Below are 23,649 nucleotides of genomic sequence, written 5' to 3'. Positions count from 1 at the left end.
TATACCCTAAGTTTTAATCTTTTCCTGGTTAAAAAAAAGGGGATTGCCAAGTCAAGGTTGTTAGAATTGTGTTGTGGGTGCTTGGCATTTAAAATGCTGAAGTGTGTGCTACATTAATTATGTAAATATTCAATAATTACGTATTTTTCCATTAAAATGCAGAAGAAATTATGCAATTAGTGCTGAAACTATCAGTCTAACTCAAAGTAATATAGTAATGATTGTTACTGAAGTAATCAACCTTATCTGCAGTGGGGAACCAACCTTTACTCCCAGAACCTTCCCATCTTGCAGGGGTGAGTTTGGGGCTCTTTGCTTTTTAAGGGAAAAGCTATTCTGCAGCAGCTCTGTTTTAAAAGCATAGGCAACAGGATAAGGAGTTCGATTTTCAGCTGTTTGTTGTCTGCCTGTGTCACCTTAAATACCACGCTGTGACCTCATCTGACACACATGTGGAATGGAGATGGGCTCTGTGGCTTGCTGGAGATGTGAAGAAGTGTCATGCCTTTGAGCCTGACTGCCCCTTCTCCTAGGGCTGCATTACAGAGCAGAGCAGCCTGAAGTGCAGGAAACCTGCACCCAGCCCACTGCCCTTGTCCCCTGGGCAGTTCACATAGGGCCAGGCTTCTCAGGTGTAAGTGAAAAAGGTAGATACATAGTGGGAGTTTTCCAAAGCCTTCAGGACACTTAGCTTTGAATATCCTGCTCTACAGCACTTGCAGTTCAAGGTGCTTTTGCAGGCTGTCCCTTCCACTTGACAGGAGAACAGTTGCCAGCACAGTGTTGTACTTCATTGGGTGCCATTTGCATGAGTGTTTAAAGGCTGTCAGGAGCTCAGGTACAAAATTAAAGGAGATTCCTTAAAAAGCTCTAGAGTATGTGTGTGTGAGTGCTGCAAAGCAACAGGTAACTGTGTCAGCTCTCCTGCTTCTATGTGTGGCTGCGGTATTTCAAGTTCATTTAAGGTAGCTTTCCCTCTTTGAAGGAGCTGTAGCTGCCTTTTTGTTACATTTATCACAAGATAAGAGCAGCTGCTTACCAGAAGGTAGTGGGTGCACGATCTGTGTAGACCCAGACGTACCATGCACAGCCATTTTGGAGCATTGTTATCTATAAATAGATAGTAAATGATAAATGTAATGAAAACAAGATGGGAGATTGTTGTGCTAAACAGGGAGAAAGTAAGTTTCATATAAAAACCACTCATAAATAAAAAATGACAGTATTTTCTAACAGCGTGAGCATCATAGACAGAAGTCTCTTAATTTGCAACAATCCTTCTTACTGTGCAGCAACTGATTGTGTAAGATAGATTTGTGACCTAATGTGTTGCCGTCAGAAATCTTTCCACTAACGCAACAGACCGTAACCACATCTTCATTTTTGAAGTGCTCACTTGTGGCTGCTGAGGCGAAGCCCCAGAAAGGTTGAAAATATCACTGGGGCTGATAGCAGTGAGGGTTTTACCCAAGTAAAGAATTCAGCATCAGGTCTCTGAATACTAAACGCTGTGCCAGCCGGGTGCGTAACCCCGCGCAGCCCCTCCACGTAGGAAGCAGTGATTGGAAAAGAGAGCAATAAGCTGTAACCAGCATGGCAAGTTGATGGAAATTTTGTCTGTGATTGCCTGTAGTTTGGAGAATAGAAACTTCAAAGCCTTGAGAGATGCAGGGAGTTGTAATCTGTCTTGAAAGTAAATCGGGCAGCAGAGAAAGTGAGAATATGTGGAAGCTGTAACTTCTGGAAGGAATCTGCTGTGGCACGCTTCAGAGAGGCTGCAAGTTTGAGCAGCACGAGATGGGCTGTTCTGCTTACTTGCAAGCAGACAACAAAGTGACTTTAGGTCCCCATTTCACATAATTAGCTGCCTGGATCTTAAATTGCTGAGTACTCCTCGGACTTTTTCTGTTTTGATTTGTCCCTGCCTTTTTTTATCCCCCCCTTTTTTAAAGTAAGCACAGAGAACATGGTGTTGCATTAGTAGAGCTTACACCTTGTTATATAAAACTGTTTAGTAACACACACAGTTCACCATGTAGAGAATATACACTCTTTTCAATGCTTTTTGCTTTTTGAATGGGGAATTATGTTCATACTTGACTGGAAAAAATGCAATTCAATAGTCTTCTGTATTTATTTGATAAGTGTTTGATTTTGCTGAATGTTCTGCAACTAACAGGTATAGTTCTGTAAGTGAATGCTCATAATGTGCAGCTGTGCACAGTGTCCTGAACCTGTCTTGTCTGCTGGTGTTTATGGCCCAGATCCAGTTATCAAGACATTACTCACAGGAAAAGAGAGGTGACCATTTGAATAAGAGAAAAGATAGGGATGAAAAGATTTAGGTCCTCTTCCTGACCAGCTCGAGGGATCATATGAGGTTGTCCTTTTGAAGGGACATTTCGTTTCTTAAAAATTAGGTGAGGATATGTTTACCTCCTCTAGCAGTTTAGATCATTACAAAACAATCAGCATACAGCTGATTTTTACAGCTACAGCTGATTTTCACTGCTTGGAATTGCTATTTTTCTGTGTTGAGATAATGGAAATAAAATAAATGCCTTTATACTTTTTGGGGTTGAGTTTCAGACTCTAAGATTGCATTTGTAAAATCAATTATTATGGAGGAATTGTGGGAAAACTGTATTGGTTTTTAGACCTCCAAAAATGAGATTTTATTAAAAATATAGTTTTGCACAGGTTTGCTGTGTTGTTATTTCTTAACCTCTGTATGCTTCGGTATCCTAATTATAAAAATGAAATACTGACAGTTTCATGTAGTAGATGCCTGGTGAGCTCTAAAAATGTAGAGAGTATTTCATCTCCTTTGCAGGAGGCACAAAATATGATACTTCTCAAAATTTCCATTGCTATATCAATAACATTTAAGGGAAAGTCAGCGTAGAGAAAGAAGCTGTAATCTTTCCCCCAGAGATCCAATTCTCAGTGTGAGATAACCTCAGAACCGGATTGCCTTGGGGCATTGATGAATCTGATTTGGCATAACCTTTTTCAATATGAATTGTCCCATTGACTGCAAGAGGAGGTCTCATGTGCTTCAAGATAAGCATCTGTACAAGCATTTAGCCAGACAGGGGCAATGTTTTAAGGGCTAGGCTGGACTCAGCTCTCAGTAAACTACTTCTTGAAAGGAACAAGGGAGATTTTTTAGTGGTCTCAGTGATCAAGAATAGTAGAATTCTTCCTTGCAAAGGATGTGTAAAACTACCTTTAGGCTTGCACAGAGGCAAAAGCATGAGTTGTCTTTTCCTCTCAGGCTCAATCATCAGAAAAAAACCAGTATCTATCTTTCTTTCTTGCTCTCAGTCTCTTTCAGTCCTTAAAAATAGCCACTTTGTATTTCTTGCCTTGTCACCTAAGGAGCAACCAATTTGCTTGCTGCTTGTGATTTGTATTGCAGTGCTGAGACCCATGGGAGCACCCAGGAGTCCCAAAGCAGCCGCTCTCATCTTGGCCTTTTCAGTACAGAGTTAAACTGACTCTCACTGGTTAAGAGAGACCTGCATAAAACAGCAAAGGGCTTTAAGAGCCTAGAAGGTGGAGACCTAATGCAGGGCCACTGTGATGAACTGTTACCTGTGTTAGTCAGTTGGTCGATTTTCTGTCTCTTCCTTGCCCCCCTTTCCTTACACAGTGTCAAGTCCTGCTTCCAGAACATGGAGATTTGCAAGCGGCGGGTGAATATGTATGACACAGTGAACCAGAGCAAGACGCCATTCATCACCCACGTAGCCCCAAGTACATCGACCAACTTGACCATGACTTTTAACAACCAGCTGAACACAGTCCACAACCAGGTAAGGGCATTGATCAGAAGCAGACAGTGCTTGAAACCTTTATGTCAGCAGGGTCTAGAAGATGAAAAGCGAAGTAGTGTCCCATTTAACATGCCTGTCAAGAGATGGTGCCTTTTTACTCTCCTTCCTCTGCTCCTTTCGTCATTCTCTTTTCTTCAGGCAGGCAGTAACCTCGTGGCATTTTGTGTGATGGTGAAATGTTGCCCATGTTGTTTATGTTGTTGTTGGGGTGATAAATCCTGCTTACTTGGAAGTTGCTATGGGGAAAAGCTCATTAGTCCCTTAAATGCAGCAAGTAGGACTTCACTCCCTGGGTCAGGCAGAAGTATTTGTGATCTTACAGCACTTCTTCAAATTTGCATTGAAGTAAAAAGAATTTAAACCCTTCTGGAACAGACACAGCACTGTAACTGATCAACATGAAAGAAGAGTTTAATGATAATGTTTATTCTTATCTCGCATTGGTTTTACTCCAGGTGCCACAGTTGATGTGGGGACTGTGTGCACGTATCCCCACTGTGAACAAACTGCACTCTACTTCAGTGGGCTCTGGCTTTGTAGTTGTGCTTTGTATTAGTTTCACTTGCCCCAGTGTTGGGGGGTGCTGTGTTGACAAATTTTTTGTGACTAGCAGACGAAGTTGTTTACTGCGGTACTGTATTACAGCAGTGAAGGGAAACTCTCCAGGGAGTGCACTGTAGGAGACTGAAGCTCAAGAAATAGCTACTGTCTTTTAAGCCTCTTGGGAACAGGCTGCTCAAGATTCAGTCTAGAGATTGCAGGTGGCATTGCGGAAGTGGTGTTTGGAAAGCCAGGGAGCTAAAGGAGTCTGTATAGACCTACGGGGTGTTCCTGCGTCAGTCAGAAAACCAGACTTCGTGACTCAGGTCCTGATACATGTGATCACAGAAGGTCTTTTGAAACAATTCAAGCAGATTCAGACAGAGATGGGTCATGACTTGGTGTGATAGGGTATTAGTTGCAAACACCAGTTCCCTTTCTTGTCTCTTTCTGAGTTACTGACTAAAGAAATGCACACTACAGGCTCCCCTAGGCCCCAGCTGCAGGGCAGAGACACCATTTGTACCACAGTTGCTAGTAGGAAATGCAGACTTGCTTTCATTTCCTCACAGCTCACTTGACATTACGATCAGTTGTTGGCTGGGGAGATCCATGGTAATTTCTGAATTCTCGCAAGGGGTGTGTGTTGTGAGCAGAACCAGTATCTCCGGTGTTCCTAGAAGAAGTGGTAGAAATATTTCCAGGAAGGGTTTTTTAGTTTGAACAAGCTCTAAGCCTTTCACAATTCTCTTCAACATACCATTCATCTTAGCTTTCTTTTGTTTCCTGTCTCTGCAAAATGTCTGGGGATTGCCTCGTTCCAGTTACAGCTTCTGAGATTAGGAGTGTGGGAGCTGTTGTGGTTGCTGCTCAGTATGTTGCACAGGAGAGCAGATTGCACTTCACTGCCTCTGCATGGAGAGGGGAGAAGGAAGAAATGTTTTGTCGTCACATTCTTCGTGGCTGTGGCTGTGGCAGTGCAGCACGGGTCCAGTAGCAACCAGTGCAGTGCAAAATGCTTAGTCTGCTGTCTCCTCCAGCCTTGATCAAAACCTCCTCCTGGGTTCATATATTCACCATGAGAAAGCGTTGTCTGACCTGTCATTTGCCATGAGAAAGTAGTGTCTGACCTATGTCCAGCAATGCTTCCCTATGTTTGGGCAGAGGGGAAGGATGGGCTCTGGTCTGGTAGAGTCTGGCTGCCTGGGCATGAATGCTAAGGACATAGTTTTAGAGCAGTGACAGAGCTGTTTAGTTGTCTGCAACTGTTAGACTCAGTCCAAATGAAAAAAGTCTTCAGATTTCTAGATGTTTTGCAGAACACTGGGATGATTTTTGTGGCTTTGCAACATCCCCTGCTGGAGTTTCTGCTCTAAGAGATTTTAAAGACAAGCCAAGTTTGGACTTTGCAAGTATTAGTATTACCACCTGTTATGCCTTCTGATTACTTCAAATTCCAAACATAATTCAAGAGGCGTGTACCATCTTAGATGCAAGGTATCTAAGAGAAAGGGCTGGAATGAATCTCCCCTCTCAGGATGAGACTTCACAAGGCATGGAGGTGCTGAGTTTATTTTACCTCAGAAATATGAGCAGCTCCTAGACCTATGTACATGATGAGTGAACAACATGATTTGTGGATAGTAACATTTTCTGACCCCATCTTCATCATACTGCAAATCAGAGGCAGTTGGGTGAGAAATGGGGCTACAGTTCTGCTTTAGAGAATGTGCTGTGTCTCTCAGCAGTTCACAGCAGCACTGCATGACCAGAGGCCCTGTGGTGTGGTACAGCTGTGGTTACTCAGGCGGATTGTGCTCCTTTCCCCAGCGCTGCCCTTATCTCTGTGCTCCTCAGTGTCCTGTTCTACCCCTTGTTTGGTTTTAGTTTGCTGTTTTGTTTGTTTTGGTTTGTTTGGTTTCTTTTTTTCACTTTATCTTACACTATTTTACTTTTTTATTTTGTTTTTGGATTTTGCTTCTTCCAACGTACCCATCTCCCTCATTTTTTTGTTTGTTTTTTGTTTAATTCCCGTCATTCCTTTAGACCACCAACCTGGCTCCCACCTCCTCCAGTGCCACTATTTCCTTAGCCAACCCCGAGGTCTCCATACTAAATTACCAATCTGCACTCTACCAGCCCTCAGCGGCGTCCATGGCTGCGGTGGCCCAGCGGAGCATGCCCCTGCAGACAGGAACAGCGCAGATCTGTGCCCGCCCCGACCCCTTACAGCAAGCTCTCATCGTCTGCCCACCAGGCTTCCAAGGTAAGGAACAGCCTCACCGGACCTTGGCCAGTTGCTGCTCCCTCCCCACTGCTGTTTCGTCCAGCTCATGTTGGAAATGAGCTCCCTTAGTGCAGGTCATGTGGCAGGAAGAAGGCTGGCCTAGTAAATCAGAGCAGTGAGGTTGTTGCAGGTGGAAATGTTTGCAGCAGTGGAGGATCTTGCAGGGACCTCTGACAGCATGAGTTGGAGGTAGCTGGTCTAAAACAACAGGGCAGATGCTGAGAAGGGGCTGAGGGAGAATATGTGATGTTTGTCCTCTTTTGCCCTGAACAGAGTTTGAAGGCTCTTCTGCCATACTTTGGTAAACTTGAAAGCTTTCCCCCACAGTAACATGAATCAGCACATGAGTAATGGGCTCATCACTTCTCAGTGATTCTATTGCTAAAAGGGGAACTCAGGAGGGTAATGCAGCAGGGAGCATGGTGGGGGTGGAGATGAGGGTTTGCCCCCATAACATGCTCATGACCATTTATGAGTAAAATTCCCTCAGCTCCACCCCACTGCAAACAGCTCTGCCTGTGTATGTAGTAGTAGGTACCACTGTTAGACAACTTGGGTGATGATCAGAATTAGCCACTTGTCCTTCTCTTTACATGCTGTAGCAATTTGGAAAACTAGATGGGTATCTGTAGGAAGTGGGCTAAATAGACCTTGGTTCAGCCGGTGCAACTTCTACTCTTCAGTTCTACAAGCCTGTCTGTGCAGCAGTCTCTAGGCACTTGTTAAATGTTCTGCAAGATTATCAAAGCTCTTTTGAACTAGAGAAGTTTAGCTAGACCTCTTCTACGTAGTTAAAATGCATCTCAGGGGTTTGACTTCAGAAATATATTGCTAGAGTACATAAGCTAACATCTTCAGCTTGCTGTCCTGAGAAAGCTCTAAAGCAGAGGAGGCAGCACAGGCTGTGCTGAGGTGGTGGAGAGGGAAGCTTCCTGCTGCTCAGTTAGGCTTATGTGTGGCTTAATCAGTTTGGGGTGTGCTGGAGCCTTTAAAATATGAGTCCCAAGAAGCTGTTCAAGAGAAAAAGGAGTACAGAGTTCTGGATTCCCATCCCACTGTCCCACTTTGGTCCAAAGATAGCATTCTCACGTAGCAATAGGTTTGGGCTGGCAAAGACCATTTTCTGTTGTCAAACTGGAGAATATGGTGAAGAGAAACCATTCACTCTGCTGTTTTCTTTTTCTCCCTGTATACGCTGTATCGTGATATTTGCTGTGCATTTGAGGCACACTAAAAATATGAACTCAGTTATTCCCTTAATACCTCTGAAAATGTCTTTTCTGTGCCCTTATACATGTATCATGTTTGTGAACATTTGTTGGACGTCTCTGGGCTGGGGTAGAACATGTGGCACTCTGATAGCCCAATTTTTCAGAGGGACTGTATATTGCAATTTAAGTGGACATCAGCGAGTGCCTTTAGGCACCTCTGAAAACCAGAGCCCTGTTCCTAGCAGTGCTGCTGATGGCTAATGCTGTACCTTCTGTGCTGGTGGAACAGGGTTACAAGCCTCCCCTTCAAAGCATGCTGGGTATTCGGTTCGGATGGAGAACGCAGTTCCCATTGTCACTCAGGCTCCTGGGGCCCAGCCTCTTCAGATCCAGCCAGGACTCCTCGCACAGGTAAGGAATTCTGAAGACACTGAGCTCAGCAGGTATTTACTGTGTTGTTTAGCTCTTGAAGGCTGAGGAGAGTAGCTTTATCTAAGGGCCTTCTGTGGTGCAGTTTGGAGACTTGGGCAGCTATATAAGGGTCTGCAGCTTTCTCTGAAATGTCCAAATCTCCCCCAGCTCAAAGGCTATGTCAGAGTTGCAAAAGCCTCCAGAAAAAACTTCTTTCTTTCTGGTTTTCCACTGGAATCAGTGGGAAAGCCTCAGGGAAATCTGTATCCGGCCTCTGCTGAGGAGGAACCAATAATAACCTTCCTGCATCCTCCTGAACTTGCAGTCTCAGTGGTAGTTTGTAGTCGGGAGTCCCAGTGGTGAATTGTGTGTTGACAGTAAATGTCTTCCATGCTTTAAGACTCCACCATTCTGTTTTATGAGCTGCACCTCTGCTCTTCAGGTATGAGTGAGATGGAAGGAGCGGAGGCAAAGGCCCCACAGGCAAGGAGCTCTCCTTGTCAGCAGCACTTATTGGCACAGTTGTCGAATTGTGCTCATAGGAAAAGCATGGTTCCTTCCAGAAGAAAAACAATCAGAAATGGGTACCATTGATCACATGCACATCCTCAAGGGGAACCCCAGCTTCTCAAACCAGAGGAGCAGTTCATTCCACCTTGTGCTGGCTTCAGTGATATCTGCCCCTACTGCTTTTGAGCTGGTGCCATGGTAACTTTGCTGATAACAGGCAGGAAAAAAAACTGCCTAGTATACTTAATACTAAGTCGTGCAGCCTGGAAAAGGTGACCTGTTAATTAAAAATGCATGCCTCTGACTCAGTCTTGGTTGGTCTGCAGTCAGGTACCCACAGACTTAAGGGTTTGTGCCTGTGCCCTGCACTGCTGCGGTAAGGCTGTTGGTGCTATTGCCTTCCTTTGCCAGATGCCAGTTCTGCTTACCTGGTGGATCAAAATGCAACTTGCAGTCTGTGTGATTTCCACCTGCCCTGCCCCTTCCCAATAGCAGAGCCTTTGTTAGAGGACTGTCTGAAACATCGAACCTATCTCTGTTACAGCTTGTTGTAACAACAGACATGGGCCACCACTAGTTTGGTAGGAAAGAAGAGCCTATGAGGCAGTCAAAACAAAAGCCGTGGCAAAGCGAGAGCAGTCTGTGCAGGCTCAGAGCCTGGCACCTATTGCTTGTGCAAGGAGTCAGCCAAGGCAGTGGATGAAGGAGGTCACAGGGCTTTACATGCCCCCATCATTCTGCCAGACCTCCTGTGGTGTGCTTTCTGTGGGGCTTGAAGGAGTGATCTGAAGCATCCCAAAGGCAGCAGGAGCCTGAAAGATCTCAGGACCTCACGCTCCTTCTTTCTTCTCGAGATGGCCTTGTTGGACTTCATACAAATGAGGAATGTTTGTAGTAAATATCCTCCTGAACACCCTCCCTCCCACAGGTTTCCAGTTTCGGTGCTGCCTCTGCCACATGAATGCCGATTTCTTGGGCTGCCCCTTTCATACTTTCTACCGGCATTTTATTTACTGCCACTTCCAAAAGGGAATTCAAGCTGTTTCTGAGAAACTCTCCTCACTTGCATAGATTTTTAATTTTTGATTTAATAAAAGAGAGGCAGTCTGCCTGTTGATGTATCTGTTTGCCTGGCGCGATGAGAAATGCTAGCTGTCACTCTGGTGGCAGGACACTCTGATTGATGCCGGTGGCATCTGGTGTCCGTGGGCCTCACTCAGTTTGGGCTGAGCAGCTGGTCTGATAAACAAATCTGTACCCAATTCCAGTTTCCTGAATGGAAAAACACAGCTTCTTTGTGATGCATTGTAGTCACATCTGATCTCTGAGCGGCTGCGTGTCTCTCTCCCAGCAGAGAGCTATTCCCCTCATGCACAGCTGCTTATCTAATACTCTTCAGACTGGACCACGGGATTGCTCCAACTATTAGAGGGCCTGTCCCCGGCAGAGAGTGTAGCACCTCCAGAGCCCACTTCTGTCTTTCCACCTGCCTTATTTGTCCCACCGATGGGGCACAGTGCTGCTCCTTGTGCTCCCAGCACACAGCACAGGTCATTGTGCTTGACCTCATGAGGATGCCTGTGGCTGGTAAGGCCTTACTGCATCCCAGCGCAGCTGGTGTCCAATTCCCCCCGTGCATTTTGTACAAGACCAACTGCACCAGAGGAAGGAAGGAGGAAGGAGTTCCAGGGGCCGGAGGGACCCCCCGCTGAGGCACTGACAGATTTTGAGCATCATCTCTGGCAGCTGTGTGTCTGCAGTCTGTGGGATGGAGCTAGGCAGTGCAAGGCAGAGCAAGCAGCCTGCAAGATGCGGGGTCAGTGGCTAAAGTAACTTGTTTGTAACTTGTCTGGGTCTATTTTCACCCTCTCAAGCAAATGTGGTCCACATACTGTATGCACAGGGACTGGTGAAAGGAGACTGATCCTGTCTTTTCTAATAGCTCTCTGTGGCTTTTGATCTCAAAAGAGACAAAACTGTACAGTTTTCTGGCAGGCATCCATGATGTGACCTAGAACTGTCCCCTGTCCTTGAATAATGCTCTGAATTCTTGATTTTGCCCTCCTCTTAACTCCTCCCCAACACCACTTCCCACGGAGGTCCTGCCACCGGCTTTCAGAACAAACACAGTTATTCCATTAGTCGCTCCTGCTCTATATCCGGAGCACGAGCTCCGTCGCACCAGGGGATCCCCCAGCTCCCGAGCGCGGTGCTCCACCACGGCTGCAAGATTTCATAGTGAGGCAATAACTGGGAACAGGCTGCGGCTGCCGGCGCAAGCCTCCTGTGTGTGAGCACAGCACGCTGTGCTGGTGGATCAGCCTAGACAAGTCTTATCTGCAGATTAAATGATTCAGTGGTCCTTACCTAATAAGTGAGGAATTTGTGCCTAGACCCTGACACTGCATCTAAATTTATGCACTGCAGTCAGGCAAGGAGCTTAGTTTTGTTTCGTTCTCTTCCTGAAAAGGGAGGAAGCAGTTTTCTCTGCAAGTAAATACAGGTAGTCCCCTGGGACTGACTGCAAGAGTAGTTTAGTCTTCTCTTTTAAAGCAAAGCTGGGGAAAAAAGAGAAAAGAATAAAAAGGCTTTTTTCCTCCCTGATCTTTTAGTGTCTTTGCCTCTTTCTCTTACTTGCTTCAAGCAGCAGCAGCCTGTGGTTGTGGCTCCTTAGATGAAAGGGTCTCAGGAGCCTTGTGACTGTCCATCCTTTGCAGATGTTGTGAGAGGCCTCACTGTAGCAGCCTTTTCATCTAACTCAGCAACATGGAAAGTTACAAGACAGTCAAACTTTGGAGCAGAATGGGAAAAGGTGTTTTTTGGGGAGTGGTTTTTTGGTTTTTTTTTTCCACTGGGGGATAGGAGGGGATCATGGGGACAGTTAACTGGATTCTTGTGAGGGTGGAGAAATGGACAAATGTATGCTTGGAACAAGCCTCCCCTCAAATTTAGCCTCCTTGGAGCTGTGATGACACAACACAGGTCCAGTATAGTAGTGCAGGTTGAGACTAAAGTGGGCCATAGCTGGTACCCCTGCATTCCTCAGCCCAGGCAGTGATAAGCTGCCAGAGCTGCCTTTGGGCAGCATGTAGCAAATAAAGTTTCCCAAGTCAAAAAACCAACCATCTGACTGCGTGGAGTCACTGGAGCAGGACAACCTGAGTCATGCCTGTGGCAGCGCAGCTGGGGGGATATTGCATACCAGAACGATGGCTCAACTCACAGGGCAGGAATTTACACCCTGTAAGGGGGGCACTCACTCAGAAAAAGCAGGAAAGCACATGGAGAGGACGGGCATGCAATACATAGCTGTGCATGGCTTCACTCTGCTTTGCCCAGAGAGGCTCCTGGTGAGCTGCAAGCAGGCAACTGGGCTTCTTGGCTGTGTAGCAAGATGTTCCTTCTGAGGAGCACCCAGTGGCTTATAGGTGTTCCCTTTCCATATCCCCAAATTCACCTTTTTCCCCTCCTTACTAAAGCCCAGTTCTTTTTCCTGGTCCTTGAAAAGTTCATTTTCCTTTTTAGTTCCTTTTAAGTTCCTGAAGTCGTTTAGGTCCTGTTGGGATGAGAAAGAAAACTGGCTGTAGGAGGGGGAAATTGGCAATGGAACCATAGGGCCCAGCTGATCTGGAAAGTCAAAATTAAAAGGTGCTAAAGTGTTTGATGTTTGGGTTGAAATGCCAACTAGTTTTAATCCTTCCTATTCCTAGTTTAGCCTAAACCACAGCTGCTGCTTTATACAGCAGGGACTTTTCCCCCTTCCTTTCGATCCTCTATACTGATGACTTTTACTGCTTTTACTGTGCTTTCCTAACGATATTTGAAAGGGGATAAGAGCTATGTAGTATGACCATGATAATTATTGGGGGCCCCAGGTGAGCGTGGGCCACCACTCATGCTTGGTGCATGATGCCTTTTGTTTTCCCTCTGTCTGACAGCAAGCGTGGCCCAGTGGCACTCAGCAGATCCTGCTCCCTCCTGCCTGGCAGCAGCTGACCGGGGTGGCCACCCACACATCTGTCCAGCATGCGACCGTCATCCCAGAGTCCATGGCAGGCACCCAACCACTGGCAGACTGGAGGTAAACTGGAGGTGCTTGGAGGCTCCCTGAAGTACCCACCAGTGCTGGAGGAGGCCTGAGAAGAGTGGGGGCAGGAGGGATGGGGTCTCACAAGGGCTGTGAGGGAGAAGGGCTGCAGCCTGTCGCCCCCTTGTCTGAAAGCTATGGGCAACTTCTCCATTCCATGTCCTTGGGGTGGAGTGCTGTGCCCACAACGCTCTCTTCAGTCTGCTCCCTGGGGAAAATGCTCCATCCTGGGTGGACTAGGAGCCCAGTGGGCCCTGGAAGGGGGGAGGGTACCTTGGTGAAGGGCGGTGGGAGCCTGTGGAAGAGCCTGCCGAGGAACAGCTGGTTGCGTGTTAAACGCATGCCTGTCTCCCCACCACACAGGAACACGCACGCTCACGGCAGCCACTACAACCCCATCATGCAGCAGCCCACGCTGCTGGCCAGCCACGTGACCCTGCCCGCCGCCCAGCCCGTCAACGTGGGTGTCGCCCACGTCATGCGCCAGCCGCCCGCCACCACCTCCGCCAGGAAGAGCAAACAGCACCAGTCGGCGCCCCGGTGAGTGTGTGCCCACCCCGGCGCTGGCCCTGGTGGTGGGATGGGGGTCCCATGCTTCCGAGTGCAGCCCTGCGATGCAGCCGTGCTGGCCAGCGCGGTGTTCACTGACATCTGCAGGGCAGAATAAAGTTTATTCCGCAGCCTGCAAGGGATTAGGTTACGCATTTTGTGACTGGAGTCTTGGCTGCTTCAGCTCTTTGGCACCCAGGTCAGGAGAGTGGCAGGTAAGAGGTGATCCGGTGCATTTTACACCCAGTGAGCATCATTTTGCGTGGGAGTCAGTGGCTACAGGAGATGCAAGATGGGAGACTCGGGCCCTGTTCATACACTCGTTATGCTGCTGTGATTACCTGAGGCCTTGTTATTAAAAATGTAACTGAATTCTCAGGTCAGTGTGCCGCAGTGCCCAGTTGCCACACCTTTTCTTCCCTCATCATCTGGAAGAAGCACTCCCGAGGTGCAGTGTTTGCACTTCCATGAGGTGATGCACCTCAGGGGACCGCATCTTCAGGAACATGTGCCTGATGTGTGCACACGAGATCTGCCCTTTCAAAAACAATGGAGTGATGATGACCTGTCTTCTGAGCTTTAATGCCGTGTGGAGTGGAGGACTGGGGTGGCTTTAGGCCACCTCAAGCTCTCTAGCTCCTAACATAGGTGGTTAGTCCCTATCTTCAGCAGTACACACCAGCAACAGATCTCCATGCTGGCCTTGTTATAATCGTGGCAGCACAAAACGGAGCGTTTTGTAAGGATATCTCACACAAGGGCAGTCCTAGAATCTGTCAGCTCTCAGTCTACCATTTGGCTCTGCAAGGAGGAGACTGGGGTTTCTTGCACAACTCAGATGGTTGGATGGTTGCAGTGCCTGTCACAGCAGTGTAAGCTTGTCTAGAGGACAAGGATGTTTAAGATGCATGTGTACCTGTTCTGGGGAAGGTCCTCTGGGCTGTGCAACTATGACGCTTCTTTAAAAAGAAAAAACAACAAAAACACAAAACAGAACAGTGCAGGGGAGAGAACCAAAATGGGTCACCACTTGTGCAGAGGCAAAAACAGAGGAGCTTGTGGTTTTCCTGGGTGACTGCACTGGGGTCAGAGGAGCTCTGAGTTCGCAACCAGTTTGACTCTAGTTAAGAGGCCACTATTTAAATCCTTCCCATGTATCTGCTCTCTAATGTTGAATTTACTTTGGGTGGGCTCCAGCTGTCTTAGTCAATCGGTAACACAGAGGAGAGGCAGCTATGTCCCCAGCAAGCCAGCAAAAGAGAGCACTTGCTGGAACCAGTGTGCCTGTGCAGGGCCCCCCTTCTCCCTTCACTCTCCAGGAGCAGGATGGCAGTGTCCAGGAGGAATTGGGCATCCTCAGAGCAATGAGGATTCTACAGCTTCATTAATTGTGACTCTTTTGTAGCCAAATGAGGAACTGTGCTCCTTTGGAGAGGAGGGTACTCCACGCTGCTCATTGGTATTCAAAAAGCACTTTGAATGCTACTGTGCAGCCATTTGTTATGCAAAAGACCCTGTGTAAGTTGGTATAGTGTGATATACTGCCAGGGTGACTTCCTTTTGATGGATGCCACCTATTCCTTTTGTTAGCTTTTGGGCCAGGCTGAACATGCAGCCCAGGCCCCACAGTGGAACAAAACAGAACTTTGGGGTTTTTTTTTCCTTTTTGAATCTCCAGATGTTTTGCAGTAGTGAGAAGAAATACAAGGGAGAAAGAAAGTGTGGGAATTGAGTGAAATGGGCTTTAGTCAGTGTGCTTTGGTAAATAACCCCATCTGCAGACCCACGCTGCACTGCTGGGTAGATAGGTTCTGTGTTCAGACCCCTGATCCAAGTGAGCCTTTTCCGCTTGGTCTGGTAGGGAAGCTGACATAGGAAGACTGGGAAAAAAACAGGACTTGAGAATGCTTTTTTACTGTGTAATAAGAATATTTTTCTTTTCTTTCTGATTTACGTATGCTGAATGCTGCTTCACATGGAAATTAAATGAAACTGAGTATATGTCCTCCCTTCTGCCTGCTCTCATCTATGGGACACCACTGTCCTAGAGGTCAAAGTATTGGGCAGGAAATGTTCATTGAAAAGATTCTTAAACAGAAATTAATTTCTGTTTAATTAAATTAAAAACCAGTTTTCCTGATAAATGATTGTTGTTTTCCACAGCAAATTCTAATTTTATCTCTAGCATTTTCTGGCCAAAAAATACCTGGTCATGATGCATCTGTGCAGGATACAGGCAAAAGAGATTATCATTTAGGTGGTTCTCTCTCCTGTGACAACCATAGAGTGCCTGCCTTTCTTCTGTATGTCTGGGCTGTGTGACTAGCCCCTACTCTCCCAGTGCAAACTCCTGAGAGGCAGCATTTCTCATCTGGAAATTTCTAGGAAAAAAAATTTGAATTTTTTGCTACAAGAAACTGCTTTTCAGCCAATGATATGAATAAGTCATGCAAGGCGCTCTCTCCTTTGAAGAGGTGACTGTGTCAATTTTGCAGTTTTCCTAGACTCCATGGACCAGTGCCACTGAATCGGAGACCGGGACTCACAAGCCCTTGGTGACGGGCAACTTGAGCAAACAGAGTTTTAACCAACTAACGCCTTTTCCCATTTCCAGAAACACATCCACCTATGAAGTCTCATCCTCTCAGTCCATCAGCTCGCCCCAGCGGTCGAAACGAGTGAAGGAGAACACGCCTCCCCGCTGTGCCATGGTGCACAACAGCCCTGCCTGCAGCACCTCCGTCACCTGCGGCTGGGGCGACGTGGCCACCAGCACCACGCGGGAGCGGCAGCGGCAGACGATCATCATTCCCGACACCCCCAGCCCCGCAGTGAGTGTCATCACTATCAGCAGCGACACGGATGAAGAGGAGGAGCAGAAGCATGCACCCACCAGGTGAGCAGTGGCTCTCTGCTCTTCCCTGTGTGCAGGAGAAAGAGACAGAGGCAGAGAAGTGCTGGAGCATCCCAGGAGTTGCTGTAATGTTCCAGGAGCTATATTTGGGTGTCAGCATCCAGTTTTTCCTTTCATTTGAAAGGAAAAAAATACTAGCTGAGGACTGCATAGATTTAGTTGAAGCTCCCTTCTGTGCCTGTACATTTGCAATGTGACCTTGGAGAAGTGCAGTAGTCTCCCCATGCCATAGTGTCTCATCTGTAAGAGGAAAGAATACTTCTCTCTATCTCACTTCTGTTGAAAGGAGGCTTCAGAGAGCCTGTGGTGATGAGTCTCTCTGAGACAGCTGTTTAAAACAAAGACAAAAAGAAGGGCTTGGAAGGAAGATGCCTTAAATTTGCCTTTTCTCTTTCTAACTGATCCAGGCATCTGTAAAGAGCATTAAATGACACCTTCGATATGTGATATTTTTCTTAAAAAGGTTCTCAAGAACAATGGTTCTGTCATAAACACTCAACAATAATAAATATATTGTAAGAGATTTGCTTAGTTCTGATTGTGTTGTCAAAACATCCTTGAACTATTGTAAAAGTGGCAGAAACTGACTGCTTTTTTGTCTGACTGCAGAGAGGCATAGATGAGGCTAGAAACACCGTGGTGACTGAGTTTGCTCCTTAGGGAATTAACTCACCTGACTGAACAGTGTGGCCCAGGACCGCTGACACTGCTGATCATCTCTTGTGGATCAGAGAGGACTTAATTTTCTAGGACTGTCCTTTCAGCACCTTTCATCACATACGAGTGCTCTAGGTTTCCCATCTGATGCCAGTCACAAGACATTGCTCTGCTTTATAAGTTGTAGAGAAGTAGTCTTGCAAACAGCTGAATAATTTTACCATTTTTATATTGGTAACTGAGCTAGGAAATTTTTAACCTTATCTTTCCAGTATTGGTGAGAGATAATTATTTTTCTATTTATTTAAAATACACTCCATGCCAGATTTTCTTCTAATCACTGGAGATACCTATCTATGTCTCTGCATCTCTGCATTGTGGTGATAAGTGAAGCCTGCAAATGTGCACAGAACAGATGAGATGCATTTGGCCTCCAGGAACTAAAAATCTGTAAAGAGCCATATGATTCAGGCATCTAGGCCGGAATTTCAAGCTGCCTCCTGACAGCCACTGCCGCTTCCCATTCCCCTTTTCCCTACCAATGAACTCCACTGGGCAGCAAGAGCTCAGTGCCTCTCAAAGTCAGGCTTGCCATGAATGCAGTGGTTATCATAGGCACTTGATCACAGGACAGTGTAACATATTTCACTTTAAAAATATAAAAGAAATAAAATTAAAAATTGCTACAGCATTCCTTGCTTTGGTAGGGGGAAGAAAGTGGGGTTCCAGAGGGAGTTGAGTGAAGATGAGTGTGAAAGTCAGGTAGACTAGAAATAATGAGCCCCTACTTCCAGGGCTCTTACGGGAAAGTAAGGGCAAGACAAAAGAGATGCTGAAAACTAAGGTTGTGAGGTGGAGCAGCATGAAGAGGGCAGGTATCTCAAGGGTCAAGGGAGCTCTTTTCAAGCATGTTTACCCATGGTGCTGATCCCAGGCTTTGGGAATTATGTGAAAACACTTAAACTTACCATCTGGGTGTCTTTCTTTGGTCCAGAGAGGGGTGGAGGGAAGAACTGGAATACTGCATCCAGTTCAACCAATGGTTGTCTCTTCTGCTTCAACTTTGCTGCCATCTGACTGGTTTCTTCACTCAACACCTCTCCAGGAAGACAGGCAGAACAAAGTTCAGGAACATGTCTAGAAATTTAGTTGGGAGTTTGAGGTATTAAAATATTTGGGTCTGCTGAGGGGCTTGAAAAGTTGTCCCAAGAGCCAGACTTACATAAACAAACTGGCTTTGATGTGACTAAAGCATATTCCGGACACGTTCCTGCCTGGGATCAGATCCCTGGCTACTTTTTGTATCCATATGGCATATCTATACAGAGTGCCAGGATGCCAGCATTCCTGGAAGGCCAAAGCTTAAGAGCTAGATTTAATTTCTGAGCCATGTAGAGACATTTCGCATGGACACGAGCTGTTCTCGGGCACCTTTTGGAATTCCAGAGTGAGTTAAATTGCCTGTGCAGATGTATCCAGAGCAAATAGAGAATTAGAGGCAGAGGCACAGGTGGAAAACAGCATGTCCAGAATGAGAATTTTTGGTTAATGTCTCCAGGAGAGTGAAATCAATTCGCTCAGTGCCTTTTAACCTGGGTATATCTAATACCATAGTCTCAGCTGGAGTGAGAGTGTAGCTTCCAGTAAAGTATCAGCATTTAATACCAAGGAACTTTGTCCCTGCTGAAGTTGGGGTCTTTCTCATTGAAAGTTTGTCACATGTAAGAAAATACTCCAAGTTTTCTCACTTGCCTATTTTTTTGGCTCCAAGAAAAATGGGAGTGACAGTGAAGTATTTGCATTAATGTAATCAGTGCCCAAAGGTTCAGGATCTGAGTCGAAAATGAAACCATGCAAAGAATGCATTGTCTCACCCATATATGCAAATATTACCATATTGGGCAATAGCTGTGATGTGGGGGTGAAAAATAAGGAATCATTTGAAACATGCTATTGGTCACATCCTAGCAATATTAGTTTTTTCTAGGTTAGGATGTAGAAATCGTATGTCACTTGACAGATCAAAGGTAATTGTCTGATCCCATCTTATTGATAGCAATGGTAGTTTTACATTAACTTCACTGTCATTGGATCAGCTCCTGAATTTGCTACAGCACTTCCTTCTGTTATTTCTTACGGGGTTAGAAATTTCTCTTTGACCCACAAGACTAAAAATGCTTATTTTATTGATTCCTCAGTGAAGAGAGATTAGAGCTACTTGTGGTTGTGAGAAGTAGTAGGTCCTTTGAGGATGTAAGAGTTGGTCAGTCTCAGTTTAAGCAGTACTGGTAATGTTGATAAAAAATATTATGTTGCTGATGCAGGAAAGGAGTCCTACGGCTTGGATTTACTCCATCAGAAAAGCCTTTCTGTAATACCAGAGCAGCAGAGAGAGCTTTTCTCATACAGAGGATATGAAATTTTTATTGGTGAAAGAAAAATCTGAAAAAATCAGATGGGTAGAATTTTCCTTTTCCTACTGAAAAGTAGGAAATGTTATGTTACATGTTTATAAAATATCAGCCGATCAGGAAGGCAGGGCAGCACATTGCTCCTTTTGCACTGTTGAAGAGCATAGCTTGGTGTAATCTTTATAAAATCAATAGAAAATGTTGGGCTTTTGTTGGGTAAAGGTGCTGGGGAGGTGGTGTGAGATGAGCTCTGGAGGACCTGCTTAGTGGAGCCTTGTCGAAGGGGGCCATCTACTGGGCCCCAGCCCCGAGCCTGGGGCACAGTCACCAAGGAGGAACCTCAGGTACAGTTCAGCAGGGACCATCCTCAGAGAGATGGTCAGAGATTTTCAGGGGGCAAAATCCTGATTAGAAAAGTCAGCTCATCAAAACCAAGGCTTTTTTGCAAGATACATTGAGGTTTTTTCTAGTAATACAGTGAAATCTGGCGAAGCTTCAAAACTGCAAAAAGTTTTGACCTTTATTTAAGGGGAGAAAGTGTTAGAGGAGAAGACTTCTTGTTTCTGGTTTAATGGAGAGTTTTATTCTTTCAAAATAGACACAAATAATAAGAAGAATAAATTGAAATAGTCAAAATAAAAGGGGAAAAATTTTACTGAATGAAATTGTTTTTACCTGGTTTCTGATGCCCACACTGTATGTGACATTTAGTCCCTTCAAACAGCAGGGGGGAACATTTGCATATAAAATGCATTTTATGAACAGGAAACAGTTTTGTCACCCTGTTTGTTTATCATCAGTGAACTTGTACACTCTCAGCTCTGCATCCTTTACGAAGAGACTTGATAGGCTGAAGAGACATTCACTGCTGTGCTGTAAGATAATACCCCAGCTGTTATTTATTCTGCATAGAAGAATTCAGGTCTAACCTGTAAAGCACTGAAGAAAGTGAAACAGAAAGTAGACTGATATTTACTTTTTAAAATTTATTCCTCTTTAGTTTCTCTGCTTGCTCTTGCAAGAAAGTCAAGCAGGCAGACCAACTGACCGATAGTGCCACTGCAGTTGCGGTGATTAGAGCACATGCTCGGCGAGTAGCAAGTAGTAGGGGTTAAGTACTCCCCAGTGTGCAACTTCACCTGTTGCTCTAGTTTAAATATAAATCCTCCTTTGATTAAACATTGCTGAAGCTTAGAAGGGGAAAAAAAATAAAGCAACAGCTTAAGCATGGAGCGGAGAGACACAAAGGCATCTTGGAATTGTGGCTGGGAGGGAGAGCACACAAGGTCCTGGGGAGGGATGCATTGGGCTGCACTACTGGTTCAGTGAGGGATATTTCTACATTCTGCCAAGAGACTCATCACAGAGCATGGCAGGAGGAAGGGGTGGAAGGAAGGGCAGTGGAGGTGGCTGTTGTGATGTGCCAAGAATCCTTCCCCTCCAAGCAATGAGTGCAGCAGGCAAGGAAAACAGGATTTTTCTTAAAACAATACAGTTATGGCCTTCAGGTGGTAGGTTTTGAGGGTCCTTCCACCCCAGAGAGACAAGAGAGCCCCTCAGTTCTCCACTGCCTATGCTGGTGTCATAAGTAACATCTCCCCATCTTGGTTTTCCATGGGATCCTCACAGTAGTCACTGTCTTGCTGGGCAAGGCAGGCTGACTGCAGCTGTTGCATCAGCATACTGAGTAAGTGCCTCATTGACCATCTTCACTGGAACAAAATCCTTGCAGGGTTGTGGATTTTTCCCTCTCTCTTAAGATGGTAAACTATACAGTGTCCTCTATGTGAGAGACAGAGTCTGTCTTTATAACGGAGCTTAAGCTGATGCAAGTCATTACTCGCGTTGTTCACGTTGTAGTGCAATGGTGGTGGGCCCCACTTCAGAAGACTTTAATTCCCCTTACACACAGAATTTGCTGGCAGGCACAAACCAGGTGTTTTTGCCAACTTGCTGATGTGCATGTGGTAGGGGCAAAGCACCGTTTGTAATTCTCTTTTGACGTGTAGCCTATTGTGGCTGTGTTGTGCTGTGCATTGTAATGCACTGACTCTGCGTAGCAATACCTTGACTAACCACAGTCATTTGGTAAAAAGATTGGTGCCTTCCATCTCCTAGAAGACACACCGATGACATGCAACTAATACTTAAAATAACAGAGATAGACAGTAGCTCTGTCAGCAAACCTTCAGCAGCAGGACCCTTACAACCTTCTAAGCAATTCAGAATATATGACTTAAATAGCTATGGCACGTCCTGTGTAGCCTAATAAAATGACCTCTTACCATCACAAATTCACAAAGAAGGTGAGAGCAGATTAACAGGTCAGGATGGAGATTGAGCTGAAGAGAGGGGGGGGCATGTTCTCGACACTGAGCTATGCATGGCATAAAATTTCAGCATGAAGAGAGCGAGTGCAGTTGTAGTGTGGGTTTTTGTTGGCTGACTCTATACTTTCCTAGGATAGGTGGATTATTTTGAAGCAGCAAACTGAAAAGGGTGCATGTTACTACCTTTTCAGAGACCTGGAACAGAGTTTTTGTTATGTGAGGTAAAGCTTACGTGCCCTGGTTGTATATACACACCAGTTCAAAGGCACTCTTGTGCAATGGCTTCCTTCATCCTCCAAACTGGAAGGCCAAGTTTGTGACTTTGAGAGCTGTAAGACCATGCTGCTACAGCGTCAGACACACTGAAAGGTTTGTAGCTCTTGGAGTGAACCACACACTGAAGAATTGCCCCCATTAGATACCATTTGCTTTTTCTGTGATTCTGGTGTAACTCAAGGTATTCCAGGGGAAAAAAGATCCCATTCATGCAATGCTGTCACATCCAGCTTTTGGGCTGGGCCTTCAGCAAGTAGAAATCATCTCAAGTTGCATTGTTATAAGAGTTGTTGTCCCTGTCCTTGTCCTTGGCTATTGAGGTGGTTTCAGCATTAACACCTAATTCAGCATCTTCCTTTTTTTTATTTCCTCTCATTTTTTGTTCTCAACATCTGCCTTCATCCCCTTTCCATTATCAGATGCCCACCTTAGCTTCTTGCCTGGTGCCTGTGCACAAACTGTCTTTTGTTTCCTCTATCAGACTTTTCCTGGCTGGAGACAATAGGGACCCATGTCCATCTCTGCTGTGCACTCAGGAGGGTGATGTTATGTTAGAGAGCTGTCTCCAAACCCTGCTTCTACTTGTTCAAAGGCATGGTCATGCTCTGTGTCTGCATGTTGGACAGATATGAATTTTTCTTTTGTGTCCAAGTTTGAGAACAAGCTCTTCAGGACAAGGTGGGAATAGGATACTACTCATAAACTAATAAATAAATGTGCAAAGCAATGCATGTTTTATCACCTGCTGTTTCAAAAGGGAGGGCACAGCCCCATGCAGTAAGGGTTGAAATGCCTTTCTGGATTAGTGCTTTTCATTCATTCACTGCCACTTCAGTAACCTTCTCCCCTCCCTCTTCTGGAGAATTAAAATACAGCTACCCACATATGCAGCCAGGCACACAAGCTGACCAGGAACACATACTGACTCCCAAAACTACTAAATCACATATGCTGCCACGACTGTGCTTGCAGGAGGGAAAGCAATTACCAGGCCTGGACTGAGCTTAATAGGAAGGGGGCAAGACTTTTAATAGTATTTTTCTGTGTAAGCACAAACATCCCCAAAAGCTGGGGCTGAGTTATAGGAATACAGTAAGCTTGCTGAGTAGGCAAGTGCTGCGTCAACAGGTAAAAGCTCTCAGTCCTCATAGTTTGTGAGCAGGGAAGGCAATACATCAGTCTGAAGCTCACACAGATAACTCCTAGGTTACTGTGAGGTGGGGAGAGTAGCTGGGTCCTTAGAGGGAGCTGGAAGGAGAACAGCTGCTGACAAGCAAGAAGGCTTTGAGTAGGGGGAATGCTAACTCTGCTGGGTTGAATTTTCAAAAACCTCCATTTTGGATTAGCATATATCTTTAGGCCTGTGAATCAACTGATTTTCAGCATGAGCTGAGCCTTTGATGTTCTTGAAATTCCCACCTTTAATCTCTGGGGCAGGCTATGGTACAGCAGGTGCTGAGCTCTGGGTGTGTGTGATTAGTCCCAAGTGACTTCTCTGCCTGCTGTAACATTAACTGCAGTTGTGCTACCTTTCCTAAATACAGAAATCCAGCTGCTTTCAATGGGACTCCTTGTGTCCTTGAAATGATGCAGCCTGATGAATCAAGAGGCTGATCTCTCGGGCCCT

General features: G+C 45.7%; 1 protein-coding gene across 4 annotated transcripts in view; it reads left to right on the top strand.

Annotated features, from left to right (window-relative positions):
• HIPK2 (homeodomain interacting protein kinase 2) overlaps positions 1-23,649 on the top strand; it is a 140,427-nt gene that overhangs the window by 99,715 nt on the left and 17,063 nt on the right. For 2 of the 4 annotated variants that reach the window (XM_064654782.1, XM_064654783.1), the window contains exons 7-12: positions 3,656-3,818; positions 6,519-6,645; positions 8,167-8,288; positions 12,737-12,879; positions 13,249-13,425; positions 16,049-16,330. In XM_064654782.1, coding sequence (XP_064510852.1) covers positions 3,656-3,818; positions 6,519-6,645; positions 8,167-8,288; positions 12,737-12,879; positions 13,249-13,425; positions 16,049-16,330 — 1,014 coding nt within the window. Of the gene's footprint in view, positions 1-3,655; positions 3,819-6,425; positions 6,646-8,166; positions 8,289-12,736; positions 12,880-13,248; positions 13,426-16,048; positions 16,331-23,649 lie in introns of all 4 variants that reach the window. The other 2 variants (XM_064654780.1, XM_064654781.1) reach the window with 1 other exon arrangement.

This window comes from Pseudopipra pipra, chromosome 5 (genome assembly GCF_036250125.1).
Source record: "Pseudopipra pipra isolate bDixPip1 chromosome 5, bDixPip1.hap1, whole genome shotgun sequence".
Classification (NCBI taxonomy): domain Eukaryota; kingdom Metazoa; phylum Chordata; class Aves; order Passeriformes; family Pipridae; genus Pseudopipra; species Pseudopipra pipra.
This window is presented reverse-complemented; position numbering and strand designations above follow the sequence as displayed.